The 18,539-nt window shown below is 39.3% G+C and overlaps 1 protein-coding gene across 4 annotated transcripts in view; it reads left to right on the top strand.

The window, feature by feature from the left end:
• Positions 1-18,258, top strand: part of MBTD1 (mbt domain containing 1) — a 66,447-nt gene extending 48,189 nt beyond the window's left edge. For all 4 annotated transcript variants that reach the window (XM_008687880.2, XM_040640849.1, XM_008687873.2 and 1 more), the window contains exons 13-17: positions 3,766-3,913; positions 4,786-4,868; positions 5,289-5,523; positions 6,025-6,102; positions 15,027-18,258. In XM_008687880.2, the coding sequence (XP_008686102.1) occupies positions 3,766-3,913; positions 4,786-4,868; positions 5,289-5,523; positions 6,025-6,102; positions 15,027-15,145 (663 nt within the window). In that variant the 3' untranslated portion in view covers positions 15,146-18,258. The remainder of the gene's footprint in view (positions 1-3,765; positions 3,914-4,785; positions 4,869-5,288; positions 5,524-6,024; positions 6,103-15,026) is intronic.
• The last annotated feature ends 281 nt before the right edge of the window (positions 18,259-18,539 follow it).

The raw sequence follows: 18,539 nt of genomic DNA, 5'->3' as shown, positions 1-18,539 counted from the left end.
TATGGGATCGAGCCCCACATCAGGCTCCTCCACTATGAGCCTGCTTCTTCCTCTCCCACTCCCCCTGCTTGTGTTCCCTCTCTCGCTGGCTGTCTCTATCTCTGTCGAATAAATAAATAAAATCTTTAAAAAAAAAAAAAAAAAGAATCACTGATCCAGAGTCTGTTTACATAAGGGTATAGCTTAAATTGTGCTTTGCATTTCAATCCAGTTTAAAGCCTTGAGCCAAAAGAATTAAAAACAGTTATGATTGCTGCCATGTCCAAGGCTCTTACGCTCAAGGTCACACAGCTAGAGACCAGCTCTAAGATAATGTTCTTCCGCTTTACCTCACTAGTCATCAGAATCACCTACTATGATTTAAAACAGATTTCCAGGGTGCCTGGGTGGCTCAGTTGGTTAAGCGTTCAATTTTTGGTTTCAGCTCAGACCATGATCTCAGGGTCATGGGATTGAGCCCCATGTTGGGCTCCATGCTCAGCACGGAGTCTGCTTGAGATTCTCTGCCTCTACCTCTCTCCCCACGCTCTCTCTCTCTCTGTCCCTTACTGTCTCTCAAATAAATAAAATCTAAAAAAAAAAAATTACTTTTAAAAATAAATACATAAATAAAACATAGATTTCTGTGACCTACTCAATCAGAATCATAAGAAGTATTACATACGATAATGTATTTGTTCAAAAAAGATACAATTCTCTAAGTGATTCTGATAGTCAGTTTGGGGAACGAGGGCCATTGGTTTGTACTCAAAAAAGCTTACTGTCTTGTGGAACAAGGTAAGATATATAAGACGAAGTTTGATTCAGGATCAGCTATGACTTAAGAAAGGTACTCAGTACTATTGGAATTCAAATGAAGGAGAGATCACATTGTCTCAGAGAATCAGAGAAAGCTTTATAGAAGAGAAAATATTTGAAAACGTTACCTTGAGGATTGGGAAAAACAGCCCAGCAGAGATGCCAGGAGGAAACTGTTGTAGAAAGAGAATGTGCACAAAAGCATCAAGATAGGAAAGCACAGGCCAGGTTGAGGAACAGACAAGTTGTTCACACAGTACACATCAAACAAGTTGTACTGTGGGGCGCCTGGGGGGCTCAGTCGGTTGAACGTCCAACTCTTGATTTTGGCTCAGGCCGTGATCCTCAGGGTCATGAGATCAAGTCTTGTGTCAGGTTCCACACGCAGAGCCTGCTTAAGATTTTCTCTCCCTCCACTGCCCCCCCCCGCCGCCCTCCCCCTGTACATGCGCTCACTCTACCCTCCTCCCCCCCCCAAAAAAACTTTTCACTGAGTATTCTGGCCAAGGCTTTTCTTTTGTAAGGAAGAGAAACCCACTCAAGTTAGCTTTAGGAAAGTTACCCTAAGGCCAAGGCAGTGTCCTAGACATTCAAGGACACAGGGATGAGAACCTGAAAGCCATAAACCCAGTGGAATTTTCTCCACTTCTCCAAGCCTCTTTGTCCCATCTGTGCTCTGAGTCTCTGCCACTTGTCTTTCACTCTTGGGGTTGGAGTTCTGCTCACTCATGTGTGGCCACTAGCTCCGTTCTATATGATAGGCTTTCAGTTCTAGCTCCAGCCCATGACTTGACAACAGTCTCAGTGTCTATTAATCCTAATCCTGAGAGAGATTCTGGCTGAGCCGAGCCTCTGGCTTGGTCCGCTAAAGGTTATATATTAGTCCCTACTCTAGTCAGTGCAGTTAGAAAAGGGGAAGGGAATCCCATGTGGGTGAGGGTAGCCCATCCCAAAGGTGTAGGCAAAGCTATTAAGCTTGAAGAGATAGTTACTGTGCGTATCCAACATAGAAGAAACAACTAGGAGAAAGGCACTTTGGGGATAGAAACTAAAAGATGATGTGCAACCAGGTCATGCAGGCTTCGGTTCTTTTTTTTTTTTTTTTTTTTTTTAAGATTTTATTTATTTATTTGACAGCATGGGTTGGGGGGGGTGGGCAGAGGGAGAGGGAAATGGAGGCTCTTCACTGAGCAAGGAGCCCAAGACTCGGAGATCATGACCTGAGCCAGAGGTAGATGCTTAACTGACAGAGCCGCCCAGGAGCTGGCTCATGCAGGTTTTGAATACTTGGTCAGGCCATCTGAGCTTGCTCTGGTGATCAGCTAAGTTGGAAGAGCTTTCTTATGTGAATGGAGGTCATAACAAAGAATAGTTAAGCTGTGTAAGATGGGAAATGTCCAGAGAGGAAGCCTGAAAGCAGTGTTCTCAGGGTAGAGGAGAGAGAGTTCATGGCACAGATAGAGGGACTGACTTTAGAGGGAGTCCTCGGACCTGGTGCTTGCTTACCTTTGAAACTGGCTTTGACACCCTGCATGGACTCTGAGAAGGTGTGTTTAGCACGCACAGGGGAGAAGGCAGGACTAAGACCCTGCAAGGGAGACAAAGCTCCCAATAGAACTAGAGGAGTTGTGAGCGTGGAGGTCGGTTACTGAAGCAATGTGCGTAGGTGACATCGCCAAAACAGAAAGGAAAGGGCCAACGTCAAATATGTAAGGGTTGGAGGTGAAAGGACGGTACCAACAGGAACATCACCAGACAGGAGAGATGAGATCAGTTCAGTGGACTGTAATGTAATGAGAGTCTGGGAGAAAACGTTTCAGAAAGTTGAGAGTAGTCAGCAGGTATGGGATACTTCAGGGTGGCTGACGTTTGAGGATGGTACGTGTTGGGGAAAAGGCACTGGATTTGACAAACTTAGTCACTGGTGATTTTAGCATTTTAGTAGGACCAGGACAGAAATCAGACTGCAAGGACTTCACAGTATATACCTGACAGTGGGTCTCTGAGTGAAGTATTTAGGAGTTCATTGTACTGTTCTTGTCCCTTTTCTGTGAGTGTGAACTGTTTCAAAAAAAAAAAAAGTATTTTTAAATATTTTTAATGTAATGGAAATTGGGACACATTAGAGTATAAGAAATAGTGTTTTTTGGGGCGCCTGGGTGGCAAAGCGGTTAAGCGTCTGCCTTCGGCTCAGGGCGTGATCCTGGCGTTATGGGATCGAGCCCCACATCAGGCTCCTCCACTATGAGCCTGCTTCTTCTTCTCCCACTCCCCCTGCTTGTGTTCCCTCTCTCGCTGGCTGTCTCTATCTCTGTCGAATAAATAAAAATAAAATCTTTAAAAAAAAAAGAAAGAAATAGTGTTTTTTGGAGCAAAGTACCAGCGGTAATAGGATAAGATGGAAAAGTTTGTCTTGGGGGGTAGGGTACTACATCTTACAACAGTCGGGGTGCAAAGAAAGGAATATGGGGGCGGCCTTAGTTTCTCTTATACAATAGCATGGGTGTGTGCAGCATAAGAGCGGTAGAGCGGAGACTTGACGAAGCTGGGAAAGGTTTGGAAAAACTCCTCTGTGTGCTGTATCAGAAGGAAAGAAGTAAAATTACGCTGAATGAGACTCCGAGCCTCGCCGAGACAAGACAGTTTAACTGGAGAGGAGCACTCAGCCCTGTTTCATGGGGCCACAGCAGCCAGCACCTTAGCCACTGGCAAAGGCACTGTTTGTCCTAGACCTCCGAAGTCACTTCTGTGTAACCCTGCTTTTGTTCTGGTACACACTGCAGTCTTCGGAGGTTTTTCATTATCGCTTCAGTTACTAACGTAATTCAGTGAAGAAGCATTTTTCACTTTAAGAGACCTTTATGTAATAGATTTTCCTTTCTTTTAGAATGTCACTTATTTTAAAGGATCGCTTTTATAATAGTGGTATCTAATTTCACATACTTGGAATTCTCTTAATTTTAAAAGGTGCTGGCTGATGGATTCCTGATGATTGGGATCGATGGCTCAGAAGCAGCAGATGGATCTGACTGGTTCTGTTATCATGCAACTTCCCCTTCTATTTTCCCTGTTGGTTTCTGTGAAATTAACATGATTGAACTTACTCCACCTAGAGGTACTTCATCCTAACATGTATTTGGGTCTTTATCCTTGCCTTCTTTTTACATGGTGTCTACTTACATCATTTAACACAGCCCTGGATTTTCTGCTGTGTGAACCTATAATATGTGTGTCCATGTATATAAACATACATATACACAACAAGAGCTGTGGAGTGCTCTAAAAATATAAAACGCTGTATTCTAGCTAGCTTTAATAAATTATATTAGTATAGAATTTTCCTGAGTATCTGTACATTTTATAATATGAATTGGTATTCTCTTAGCCCTGTTGAGATGGTGATGTATGCACACATAAACTTATGTTAAAAATAGATACAGGCTAAAGCCTTTGAGGGAGAGCAAGTTTCCATCTTTGGAGTATCATGTGGCTTTAAAAAAAAAAAATAAGGCATAACCTTAAATAGCTCTCAAGGCTTAACCAGTGTCTTTCCTAATTTCAATATCAAAGCCTTGGGTTTTTCTCTTAAGAAGAGGAAAAAAATAAAAACAGAGGTCTGTAAAACTAGTATTTGCCCAGCCAGTTTTCTTTCTTGCAAAGAAAAAAAAACATTACTGTGAGGTATTAAATGCTAGACTGTCCTAAGCCTAGGATTTTAAAAGCAAAAGTCTGAAATTCTTGTAGTAGACAGGAAAGAGACACTTTTGCATTAGGTAAGCAGGTGCACCTGTGTCTGTCTAGAAATGAAAGAAAATCCTGATAACATGGAAGAATGATTGCATTCGACAGTATTAGAGCAAGAGGTAAAAGTTTATTATATAACCTAAAATCTGAGATCTTAGTGTGTACTAAGTTAACTTTTTATCTACATTTTAATATTTTGCTAATTTTAAATGAACTGCTAGTTAAATCAGGTGTGTTTTTCAGGTTACACAAAACTTCCTTTTAAATGGTTTGACTACCTCAGGGAAACTGGCTCCATTGCAGCACCAGTAAAACTATTTAATAAGGTAAATTTAAATAATGGCACAATAATTACATGGAATTTTTTTGATGCCTTACAAATGCAAATCATTGTTGATCAAAATGTCTTTGCTTTATGTTAGGATTTCTTAATGGAGATTAATAACAAACAAATATATAGTGATAAAACAGTATATTTTCTTTACCTAGGATATGAAGCTTGTTTTCAAATTTTGTTTCATTTTTAATCTGAGTAAAATAGAAATGAATACATTTCCTAACTAGTTCTTAAATACTTCACCTTCATATATTTTAATAATTAAAGAATTGTTTGTGATTTTTTTTGGTTTAAAATTAGGTTGTTTGGTTACACTGCTTTTTTTTTTTTTTTCCCCCTCTTTCTTGGTGGTAGTGGACTCATGCCTTCTTCTTTTCACCAGTGCTAATGTTTGGCTTCTCTCTGTCAGGATGTTCCAAATCACGGATTTCGTGTAGGAATGAAATTAGAAGCAGTAGATCTCATGGAGCCACGGTTAATATGCGTAGCCACAGTAACTCGAATTATTCACCGTCTCTTGAGGATACATTTTGACGGATGGGAAGAAGAGTATGATCAGTGGGTAGACTGTGAGTCCCCTGACCTCTATCCTGTAGGGTGGTGTCAGTTAACTGGATATCAGCTACAGCCTCCGGCATCACAGTGTAAGTTGGTATACAGAAAAGGTGTCCTTTTGTAAAAATCAGCAATTCTCCAGAGGACTGTTTCACATAAGTCATCTTGTGAGCTCACAGGACAAGAATATACCTTTGTCTGATTGGTTGCCAGGTAAGATCTTAAGACTCCACAGCACTATCACAGACTGAGACCATGAGTGCCACAGCAGTGTGAACCCAGTAGTCAGTTACATAATGACTCTAGACAGAAACACCGCAGTAAGAGCACCCTCCAAATGCAGCTAGACTTGTTCTAATGAGTTTGAAATTAGAGGCTAAAATGTATTGATATATAAAGAGTGCTTATTGAATGACTAGTGGAATCTGTCTGGTATCATGGGTTTTACAGTAACTAGCACCCTTGTTTTCCAAGCATCCTGTACTTTTTATAAGCATAATGGTCTTGGTAAAGATAATTCATCTAAGTTGCATCTAGAGTTGTGTGCTCACAATGCTTATCTGGTACCAATTTTCCCTTTTATTTTTCAGCGTCAAGAGAAAGCCAATCAGGTTCATCAAAACAGAAGAAAAAGGCTAAGTCCCAGCAATACAAAGGACATAAGAAAAGTGGGTCACCACATGGTGTTTATATACATTTCCTAAGTTGTTAACCAATCGGGGTCACAGCATTCTTGCACAAAAGCTAGTACCCCTTGTGAGAGCCGATGACTGTGCATTTTGTATTTTGCTTAAAGGTGCAGTATGCCATAAAAGGCAAACCTTTTCAGTAATGAGAAACATATTTTAGTGGACAGGAAAAATGTTCGCCGTAATATTTTAAAACATACATATGGTAAAAAATAGAGTACAAATAGTTCTTGAGATAATATGGAAACCTACTGAAAATTCTTTTTTTAAATCTTTTTTATAAAACTTTAAAAAGGGAAGTACTTGATATTTACAACAGACTTAGAGCCTAGGAAACCCATCCTTATAAAACAAAACTCTCTAGAATGAGATTTATAAGAAATTCAAGTTGATGGCTAACAAAATCAGGCTTAAAAATTTTTTTCTAAATATGCTTTCTATATTATTTTTTCTTACAGTGAATGGTTATTGGCATTAATAGCCAAAATAATATAGAATATATTGATAGCTCTATTTGATTCTCTTAAAATCTTCCCCCGACACACATGGGAAGCCACAGGTTTTTCTCTTCACGACACTTGTCGTGGAATATTCATTCTGAGATAAGATTATTTTTATAAAAAAGATACTTTTAAAAGTAAAAAGTACATTTGAGGATTAAAACTAAAACAGATTTTTCCAGCTGACTTGCCATATGTTCAAGTAAGTGTCAATCTGTCTCATTAACAACCGAGAGACTGAAGCAGCATGAAGAATCAAATATACCCTTACTTTCTGATTACAGTCATTTGTCTATAGATTTTTTTTCACTGGAGGACTAAAAACTTCTACCACCCACTGCCGTGGTGCTCTCGTGTCCTCCGGGCATGAAACCCACGTCAGCCTCAACACTGATAACCTCCAGGCCTTTCTCTCACCCTCTCTTTTATATCAGAGGTGTAGGCCTCCCGGTTTATCCAGTTCTTTTGCCCACTAGCTGCTTGCTAGTTTGACATTCACCTGAAAGAACCTTAGAGAACATTACTAGGCAGAGCAAAGTAATCCCCATGTGTCTGGAAATGAGGAAGAAAAGTTCACGCGGCGGCTTTGTCAGGGGACTAACCATAGACCGTGTGATCACTGAGCTTTCTCTGAGGTTGGGTAGCACGGGCTGCCTTAGCGTGGCTTTTCACTTTCTATCGGACAAGACCGAGATTCAGAATTTTCTTTCCAGGGTGTTGAATTAAGAACATTTATTACTCCATGACATATTTTTTAGAATTTCTGAGCATTGTGTGCTCAGTTCACATGCCTCCCTCAATGTGACTTTTTATGTGTTTGTTTCCAGCTTAAGGGGTTTAACGATTTTGAGTTAATGGGCCAGGGACATGGGAAGAAGTATGAAACTAATGAGATAATAATATCAATATGCCAGTTTTTAGTGATGTTTAATAGTACCACATTTCTGGATTAGCTGGGAAAATGAATTTGGCTGTAAATATATACCACGTTCTTTAACTGTAACGTTGCAATAGCTCTTAATATTATGGCATCATCTCATGCCCTTAAGCTGTCCTTTGGACATAGGAAGGAAAAGGGCTATGAGCCCACAGTCCCTTATTAGAAACCCTTAGGACCAGATGTATTTTGGAATTCAGAATTTTTCAGATTTTAGAAAAGAAGTATAGTGTGTGTACATATATTATGTAACACCCCTTGCAGACTCTGGCACATTTTCTGAAGCAAAATATATGTAAATGTTTACATTAAATAGGCCAAATAAAGATTATAAATAGTTATCACCAAGTGAGGTCCAGTTTTGTTGCCAAGGTTTTACAGGAAAACTGTGAATTTTGGAATTGAGGATAAGGAATTGTAGTGCCATATAATGAAGAAGCAGCAGTCTTCACTGTAACTCTCTTTTCCTTTTATTGTTTTTGTATTGCTCACCGAATAGTTCATTAGACATTTTTCCTGCAAAACTTGACTTGCCCAAATAAGAAAGAATTTGGGGTCCATAAACCTAATTTATCCATTGCATACAGCGTCATTAGCAGATCAGCCACGAACTCTTCTGTTTTAAGTTTGCCTGGAGATTATTATATTCTGGCTCTGTGGTTTCATCTTCTAGCTCTTTGGTCTTTTTGTACCCAAAATCATCCATTGGTGTGTTCTTTGGTAGTGTTGTCTTTTGTTTGGTGGTTTTGTGTTTTTGTTTTTTAACAGAAGTAGTTGATCAGCTTCATTGTTCTAGCTTGTTTTGCAGTGATCTGTGTTCATGCTATAAAGGGATAACAATTAACGAGTGCTTCTGAATAATGATAATGTTCTGCCAAGAGGATCAGATGGACAGTTGTATGCATGTGCTCTAGCCCATCTGAAAAGCCTTATTTTTTTCAAGGTTTAGTAACTCTAGAGCAGGAAACGCAGCACACCAATTTCTGAACCATCTTCAGGGGCTGTGATAAGTAGTGGAGAGTGTGTCGTACATTAGGAAAAGTCTAAATGATTTGCTGCACGTGATTTGGGTTTGGCCGTTGATAGTTGAATGTGTACTCACTACTCGCTTAGTCTCCAGACCATTTTACATACACATAGGAATACTGTCTGACTTAGATTTATCTTTTAGTCCTGATTTCGTGAAGCATAATTTCTGATTGCTCTTGCCTTCGTCATTTGTATGCTCTGGAAGAAAACAGATATAATTTAGAGTCCCAGAGATATGTAAGTATCCTTCAGCTTTCAACCTGACTAATGCAATATGCTGGTTCAGTATTTGCAAAGTTTAGAGTACTTTTTTTTGCTGGTGAAAGCATCGTATGAGTCTTTGCAGGCCTATGTTTGCTTAAGAAAACTATAACCGAAAGATGTTTCAAAAGAAATTAGATTGCTTAAGTACTTGCAGGCAACAAGCTGTAAATTGTAGAAATGCTTTTCAGAGTAAGAATTATAAGTGTTTTCTAAAAGACTGGATTGTAAACCGAAAGGTAGGGGAGCACATTTCATATCAGTAAAATCCTTCCACCCAGATAATACATTTATTCAGCTCTTTGATTCTCCCCAAAAGCCAACGTTTGGCCTTACGTGGGCAGTGAAATGCTACCCCCAGGTAGGGTTTTAAAATCTTCTCTCTCTTCCATTAGATTTTCACACCCCCTCAAGATAAAATTTTCTTGAAGTTAGCCAGCTGTTCTCCACACTAAATGTTCTAGGTAGTTCATTTTGCTTTGTTGTATTTTCTTTCATTTTTTTTAAGATTTTATTTTTAAGTAGTCTCTACACCCCCGAGATGTGGGGCTCGATCTCACAACCCCGAGATCAAGAGTCGTGTGCTCCATTGACTGGACCAGCCACGTGCAATGCTTTGTTGTATTTTAAATTAAGAGCCAGGAACCAGGATTACCAGACTCTCAGAGACCAGAAATAATCTCCCCCATCATTCATCCCAAACATACACCGCCACACGTACACACACTCACACTCCTTGTTTTCAGAAATACAGACCTTGCATAGTTGGTTCTCTTTTCAGAGTATCCTATGCAACACAGTCTTTCCTAGTTATAATGCACTTTTCTTACCACACATGTAAGTAAAAGCTTACTTTAGTTTGACTTGATATTTAGAGAGGAAGATGCCAGTTGGGAAGAAGCCTGTCAGTTTGTCGAGCCTGCCCATGACAGGTGGGGTGCGGAGGAGCTTCTCTGGTGACGAAGAGTTGACTCCTCCTCCATATCGAACCCTTCCAGCACAGACAGCCCCGGAGGCCTTCCCACCTCCCAGCACTAGCCGAGAGTTCAGTCCCAGCCTCAAAACAGGTAATAGTCACATCAGCACCTCAGGTACTACAGGGGGTGAAAGTCTGGGTCGGGCGGCGGGAGACAAAGCATGGTCCGGCATGACAGATGCTGACTCATTAAATTTTTCTTTTCCTTTCAACTAAAAACTTCATCTTCACTAGTCCTTGGTAGTCACTTCACTAAGTTGAATCATCAGGGAGGGATTTTTATTTTCTTTTAAACCACTTCTGAGCCTCAAATTTAGGGTAAAGCTCATCATTTCAGTTGATTGAATTGTGAGACAGCTTGTACTGTTCCATGGTTGCATTAAAATAGTTGAACATTTTTCATCACAGAATTCCATGTGGTGTGACCTGGGGGAGAAATACACTATTAGGGATCAGCCTGATTAATCAGACCCAAAGACGAAGCTTTTCGTCTCTCACTCACTAGGAAGGATGTGTTTTGCGTTCCTATGGAATTTGGGTTCTGGTGGTAACAGTGTGACCACCATTGTAGTTGAATGACATGAACTTGGAGATAAATACTTGTACAGTTTTGGTGTTGAATGTGAGTAAAATTCATTCCCATAACTTCATGTTTCTATATTTACACTGATTCAGTAAGTGACATTTAATTTAAATTTAATTGGTTTGGCCAAGCTAGTAGATTGTAAGGAAAACTGCAAAAGGTTTTGCCCTTCGTAATTGCTAAGAGCAAATGTATTATCATAGAGTATCAGAAAGGCTTTACTTGCATGTGATGAACGTCAGACATGAGTACAGAGAGACAGCTTCACGGCCAGAGTCGTACAGGCCTTGGCATATGTTCTGCCGTATCCAAGCTGTTGCTTTTAAACTCGGTGGTTTTATTTAATCGGTAGTCTTCAGAATGCCTCTTGTGTGTTGAAAACCCTGATGGGACTTAATACCTAGCTCTGTTTTCTTTTTCTTCCTCTGTTTGATAATGCCTTTTTACCTGAAGTTTTTTGGGGTTTTGGTTTTTGTGGGGGGTTTTTTGGCCTTTTTTTGTGGTTGTGTGTTTTTGTTTTTTGGAGGTTTTTTTGTTTTTTATTTTTTGTTTTTTGCCTTCTAAGATGTGTTCTTTTTAGCATTTGCCTCCCCATCGGTGTATTAGGTTATCTTCATCCTCCCTAGTCTAAGCCTTTCTGACGACCACTCTGATATCCTTGTATCTAGAGGAAATTACTATGCCTTTTTTGTATAAAAAATAGGTTAGGACTACAAATGTAAGTTTATATGCTCCTTAGTGGAAAAACGTTCAAAGTCTTAAGAACATTTCAATTTCTTTTCTTGTTTGTGTCTCTGACTTTGTTTTTGTACTTGTTATTTATGACATAGTCTTCCTTAACCTAAGTCATTACCTGTAGACATTGTGAGCTCTGAATATGTTTGAATTTTTATTGGATTTTAGGTGTTTTCTTTAAGCATTAGACTACTTTAGAAGGCGTGTGTCGTGTTCGGTGAGAGATGACTGATTCATGTAAAATAAAACTTCTAGGATTGGCAAAACCCACGAACTCAGAGTAGACGCATGGGACGGAAACCAGGGGGTCTCTTACATGATGCCCTTCTTCCACCACTGTCTGTAGTTCTCATCCAGGGACCCATCTCGTGGGACGTGGTGTGATCCTACTCTGCTGAAGCCGTATGGGGACTGCATTCCTGTCCTAACTACCTGAAAGCTGCAGTTTGATTAGCCACTGGGAATTTATTATTTATGGACTTCCCCAGCTAGGAAAACATGATTTCCATTAGTTTATCTCCTGAAATGTTAGTGATTAGAGTCCACAAAGTGACTTCTTTTTAAAAATGGAGCTCAGAAAATGCACTTGCATGGAAGTTGACATTCGGCCACAGGGTCTTTTTTATTTCATCCATCATTCATTGAGAATAAGGCCTGGAAAAGAGAAATGATTAGCGTGAAGATACCAGACAGGCTTTATTTTAGGTTCCATGAAAACAGTGAAACTTTGCATGGAACCATTCCACATCTGAGTGAACGTTTCACCTTTATCTTGAGTTACTTTTTTTTAAGCACATTGTTTTCATATTTTAACATGCATAGAAGCATAATCCGGAAATTTGTTGTTAGTAGTAAATGCAAATAGTTTCAGAACTGTTTACAATCTCAACTTACCTTTCTTAATTTCAAAAAACGAAACAGAACAACATTGGTTTGAATGGAACATGTCTGGTCTTGAAGCGCAGGAGTTCTTTTCTCATTCATATAGCCATCTGACCATCCTATAACAAGATACTGTTTCAACCAACCTTTTATCGTGGGTACTGCACCTTTAATGAAATTGGGGGGTTTTTTTTCCATGTGTTTATTTTCATGGTATTGTTCAAATGTCCCTAACAATTAATGTGTGTTGGTTAGATTTGAAGGATAACTATTAGATACTTGATACTCTCCATAAAAGCGTTTTTAATTATATCAAGTACTTTTTTATAAAGAAAATAACTGCACAGTCTTGTTTGCTTTGACTTTCAACAGTCTGATTCGTGTTTGTTTTGCTATTATTATAGGCATAGTGTATTCACTTTTCTGTCTTTGGGCTATGAAATTTTTTAACACCATTACCAAAACAAGTACCAAAGTAAAATGAAATGAACTGACATCTCTCAAAAGATTATTCTTTAAATTATTAAATAAGATGTCAAAGACAGCTATTTTTTTAAGATTTTTTTTTAAGGTGGTTTTGTTTTTGTTTTTTTTGAGTAACCTCTACACCCAACGTGGGGCTTGAACTCAAAACACCAAGATCAAGAGTCACATGTTCTGCGGACTGAACCAGCCAGGCGCCCCAAAGACCACTATTTTTGGAACAAATCTTTTGTAACTAAGATCAGGACAGAAAATATTTTTCTGTGACTGTACTATTTGACTTTAAAAGTGTAACCATTTTAGGGCGCCTGGGTGGCTCAGTCGGTTAAGCATCTGCCTTGGGGTCAGGTCATGGTGCCAGGGTTCTGAGATCGAGTCCCACATTGGGCTCCCTGGGCTCCCTGCTCAGCAGGGAGTCTGCCTCTCCCTCTGCCCCTTCCGCCTGCTTGCGCAAGTTCTCTCCCTCCCCCCCCCCCGCAAAAATAAATAAATGAAATTTTTAAAAATAAAAATAAAGTGTAACCATTTTAATATTGTTCCACATGGTGACACTGTCTAGTTAGTGGTTCATGAAAACTTATTTGGCTTACTATTCATCTGAATACTCTGAGTCCTGATTCTCATAAATTGACCTTTTTTTTCTGTATAAGCAGTTCCCAATTTACGTTCCATATATGTACGCATCCTCTCTTTCCAGTTGTAATGAAAAGATCCATAATGGAAGAAACAAAAAGTTTGCACTTTCTGTCTGGAGCCAGTGCCTCCTGGAAGCAGACAGGTTCCCTCAGGGAGTAGCAGCACGCCAGCGTGAGTGTGAGTCGCGTGCTGCACGTACACATTCGGGGCAGGCACCGTGGCAGAGGGAGCTCAGGCTGCCCAGCCGCCGAGCACAGCAGCCAGCGAGTTCCCACCGAGCACAGCCCCTGGACAGGGCTGGCCGCCTGTTGCCGAGTCTCCCTGCTTTCCCAGGTCGTAGGTGAAGTCTCTTGTTTCAGATTATTCAGGCACATTCAAAAGAACCATGGGACACAGGCGAGGGAGTGGGAGGGACACAGTTTGTGACCTCTGATGTAGCCCATCAGTGTGCTGAAGAAATCGGAGAAGAAAACTAGCACTGCTCACCATGGGATTCGATTCCAGTCTGTATTACTGTTGGCATACAAGATCACCCATCCTTTCAGTTATTTGGAATTTGACCAGCTCAATTTCGGTTAAACAGTAACATTTTTAAGAAACTTGGACACATCTCTGAGAGGTTGGTAGTTACTAAGACTAGTTTTTAGCACCTAGCTGAGATCATTTTTATTTAAAAAATAGGGAAGTAAAAAGATAGGAGAATCTCAGAATTAAACAGCCTAAAGTTTTTGCCCAACACCACTCCTGGGCCCAGCAAAGAAAAAATGTCTCTTTCTCTTCATCTTTGCCCATGCATTAGAAAGAGCACTCCCTCCTGTCCGTGAGGATTCTTACTAGCATGACTTCAGTGCCTGTCAAGAAATCTAAACCCCACTGAAAATATTAGAAACTGAAAAACAATTGTCCACAGAAATAAGACCTACTGGACCTATTTATAAATTGAGGACTGCCTATACTGTTGGTTTGTTTCCATTAAAAAGGAAGTCATTGGGGTGCCTGGTTGACTCGGTAGAGCATGCGATTCTTAATCTCAAGGTCGTGAGTTCAAGCCCATTGTTGGGCATGGAGCCTACTTAAAATTTTTTTTAAAAAAGAAAAGGGGGAAAAGGAAGTCCTCAGATAAGAACTCCGGCAGGACTGCTGTTAGGTGATGCCATTGGCAATGTTCGCTGTTCTGCACCAGTGATTTTCACATTGCCAATGTCAGTAGTTTTATTTTACCTAAAATGATTATTCGAGTTTTCCATGATTTTAGTTTTAACATAGATGTTTATCTAATATCAGATTTATCTTTTGTTTTTATAAATATGTAAATTCTGTATACACATAGTATCCATCTTGATGATAGAATACTTCGTATTATTTATAGTACTATTTTAATATTATCAGATTTATATCATTTTTCTACAGGGAGTCTTTTTAATAAAGGTACTCCTTGGAAATAATGAGATTACATTGAAGTCCTATTTATTGTGTTGTTACTTATTTTAAATATTATAGTTCGGAATCATGTGAGAAATAGGTCATTGTTGTATAGACTTTGACATAAAAGTGAATACTTCACTATAAGAAAAATTCTAATTATTCTTGCCAAATTAGTGCTCACTATTACCTTGACCATTTCATTGAAAATGTCCATCGTGCAGGGTCCAGCTCGCAGTAGCTCACTATTCCTTTACGGAACTTTTCCTTCACTGCTGATATACTTTGAAAATTAAAATGAATTAAATGTTTGTACTTCAGGGGGTGAATTTCAAAGAGTTATTGAAGACATGAAGAAGCCTTACTAACTATAAAGTTGGTGGAGCCTCAAGATGGAAAGTAATCTGAATATTCCAGAAACACTTAATAACATGCCATGCGTTTATCTCTTTCATGCAGTGACTACATTGCAGCTGAAGGAGGAGTTGATAGACGGAGAGGATTATAGTTTCCTCCAAGGAGCATCTGATCAGGAAAGCAACGGCTCTGCCAGCTTCTACATCAAACAGGAGCCCTGAGAGGGTTCCAGAACTGAGGGCGGGAGGGGAGGAATTTTACACAGGACTGATTTCTACTCACTCGAGCTGTACAGCGGGGCTATTCTACTGGGACATTTTGCTAAACATAGAAAATTTCAGTTCCAGATTTTTCAGGTGGGTGGGGAAACTATTTTAGTCGTGGGGGGAAATTTTTCAATTTATAAAAGATGGACAATTTTTGTGTTGTATTTGAAGCTTTTGAAAGAATTTTGTAATATTTTCCAAGTTTGGATTTATGTGCATTGTTAACAACTGAAATTCTAACTTTTTGGTAAGATTAAAGTTTAGGTAGCAGGATTGAAGGAAATGATTTAAGAAGGATATAGTTGTAAATGCAAATGAACTGTCATTACAAATGAACCTTTTTGGTACCTGTTGGGAGATTTTGGGATTTTAGAAGTTAGGCCAGTCACATCTCCAGCTTCCTTTGCTGCAGAAATATGCAACTGAACCCCCCTCTCATGGAGGGTTCGTCACCACACAGATCATGGAAGGGGTAATTAATTCTGCTTGCTGGCATTTTATTGCAGCCCATTTTAAATGTTTGTACAGAAATGTTTTTCATTCTGTGAAGATTTATTTGGAGTTCTATATGAAACTGGAAGAACTCTGGATACTTTTATATGTTCTCTTTTAATTAAAAAATGATTAAAATTATCCTAACACTAAAGTGTTAAACTGGAATGGTTGACAAAGATAAACAGGATCTCAGTCTACGCATTGAGGGGTTGGGGAAAATGCAATATTGTCCTTCGTTCATTTTCTTTTCCTTACTAAAAGATACCCCACAAGAGGGATTCTGATCAGTTCTCTGCCATTTCCCTCCATCTGTTAGATAATACTTAGTATAACCACACCCCAAAACAGATGTTCTTCTGTATTACCAGTAGAATCAAATCAAAAGTTGTTTAAAGCCAAAAATCAGTTTAGAATTCAAAATCATTCCAGCTCTGCTTTTAACTATCCTGGATTTGTTTAAAAAAAAAACTAATTTGAAAGAGAATTTAATTTTCTTAAAATTCCGTATATATAAATATATATATATATAGTATGAATTGTCTTTTAATTGTATTCAAAATTAATTTTAACAGTAATAACTGATTTGGACCATTTCAAACATTCCCTACTTTAAAATTCACATGGCTTCCTTTAAAAAAAAAAAAGAGGATACAAGGGTAAATTGGTGAAAGGTTTGCTCTCTGCGTTTTTTCTAACTTTCTGAGTTGTGACTGAATGAGAGAGCTCTAGCGTTTACCAGTGAGGTTCATAAACTAAACTCTCAGGAATTAATTGCATCTGTTCTAGAAGTGCTTCTGGGTCTTAGCCTGGCCTCTTCAGAGTGATAACATTGGCCGTCTCCTCTGGAATATAGGTAGGGCTAATTAGAAATTAATCAAAATGATTAACCTCTACTAAAGTCCTTCAGCCTATGGAATGCTTTAAAAAAAAAAAAAAGGTAATGGAAAGCCCCAGGAGACCATTTTAGGTAAGATTTTTGTTTGAATTTTAAAATGCATAGAACATTAAAAACCAGCAATTTATTTTCTAAAATATTGCTCTACTTTTGGGAATAATAGCATTGGTAATACGCACAGGTTTACCTCATTCTATGCAAGAGGGGTTAATAGCATAAGGTTTTGTAGTTGCTACTGGAAGTAAAATTTGTTACTTTATAGTGTAAGAATGTATGGAATCGCATGTCAACATTTCTTAATACTCTTTAGGGGCATAAATGCAGATCATATCAATGCCAAGTTGATTCTCATGTGTCAAATATGTGTGAATTCAGCTGTTAAATTACTGGATATTTATCTTAAACAACCTTACTGAGAGGGACCTACTGTAAATGTGACATCCTCACACTTCCCAAATCTCCAGCTTTTAAGAATCTTCCCATAAACGTAAAGCCTAGAAGACTTCCAAAGCAGGGCTTACCACAGTCTTCGTTGTCAGGCTCCGGTTCCGTGACAGGAGCCCAGGGAGCCAGCCGCAGGGCGTACTCGGCCGTACCCTGGGCTTAGGGGCTCTGTGGGGAACTGAGTAAACCAGGAGGGATCTGGTTTGGAGCCTGGTAATTGGTTCTGTGCACAGTGCTCATTTGTAGCCAGATCTTCGAAGCTTCCAGTCATACGGCAAAACCAGGCTCTGAGTGCTTTCGAATGTCCCGCCTGTTCGTGAAGTGTTTCTCATCTTGATCCCATGACCAACAGTTAGACGTTGGCGAGGACTTCCTACGGTCTAGACACAGTCCGAAGCCCTCCTCGTTGTTCAGGCTCTAACTCCTGCTGCTTCCGAACAGAAACAGGCTGGTGCAGAGGAGATAGACGTCTTAGCCATAACTCCGGTTGTACAACCCGATAGCCCCCTTCTCTCTTACGGTTCAAAGTGTACTGCTGACCTTGGGTTTGTTACCATTTTTTTTTTCCTGTTAGGATTATTTGGGGATTTTTTGGTAGTTTAAACTCTTTAACCTTTTCCTTGCTGTGTATGAGGAAAGCTAAAGCTGTTATCAACTTCTTATTCTACGGATACTAACACGGGTTTTCAGTGTTTGTTTGTTTTTATTATATTAATTTTGCGTGATGTGAATACCCTCTCCCATCAATACTTGTATTATGGTGCTATATATTTGGTAATGATCCTTTACTATTGGGAAGGGATTTTAAAAATACTGTGATGAAACTGGGTTGCTTCCTTTGACTTTCATATTTTAAATAAAGCCACAGTCATTTATACAAAAGAAAAGCATCTGTCCCTGGGCAAATCTTTTGAGGACAGAGGTCAAAGTAAACTGCATAAGGTTTTTACATCACTTCTGTATGTATTTGATACATAGATCAATATCTGTACAAATTTACTCTTTTATTTTCTTGGTAACTTGTGATCACTGAGAAAGTATTTGAGACTTTCTCACGAAGTGTATATAATGGCGTGAAAAATTCCTTCAGAGAAACTTATGTTCCTTTCATTTTTACCAAACTGCAAATTTTCAGCATGGATGTGAAAAGCATTAAAATTATAACTTTGTGTACAAGATGAAAATAATTCACTAAATTTGCCCTTTTTTACACAAAATAAAATGTTAAAGTTAAGTTGCATCGGAGCAATTCTTTAATACGCTTTGGTCTTTGAGGGGTTTCCTTTTTTTATTCAAGATACTGAGTCCCTTCTGTGAGCAACCACAAGCCCCCGAGAGAGCCAGGTGGGTTCCTTCCTCACAGAACCTGTGACCAGACAAGGGGAAAGCAGGCACGTTGAGTGAGCAGTCTACTCCCGGCTGACAAGGGAGGACAGTATGCGGGTGGCTGTGTGGACGCGGCTGCTTTCAAGCCAGGATTTCACAGACGAAGGTAAACGGCCAAACCACAGCACG

The sequence above is a fragment of the Ursus maritimus genome, unplaced genomic scaffold (assembly GCF_017311325.1).
Source record: "Ursus maritimus isolate PB19 unplaced genomic scaffold, ASM1731132v1 scaffold_24, whole genome shotgun sequence".
Classification (NCBI taxonomy): domain Eukaryota; kingdom Metazoa; phylum Chordata; class Mammalia; order Carnivora; family Ursidae; genus Ursus; species Ursus maritimus.
This window is presented reverse-complemented; position numbering and strand designations above follow the sequence as displayed.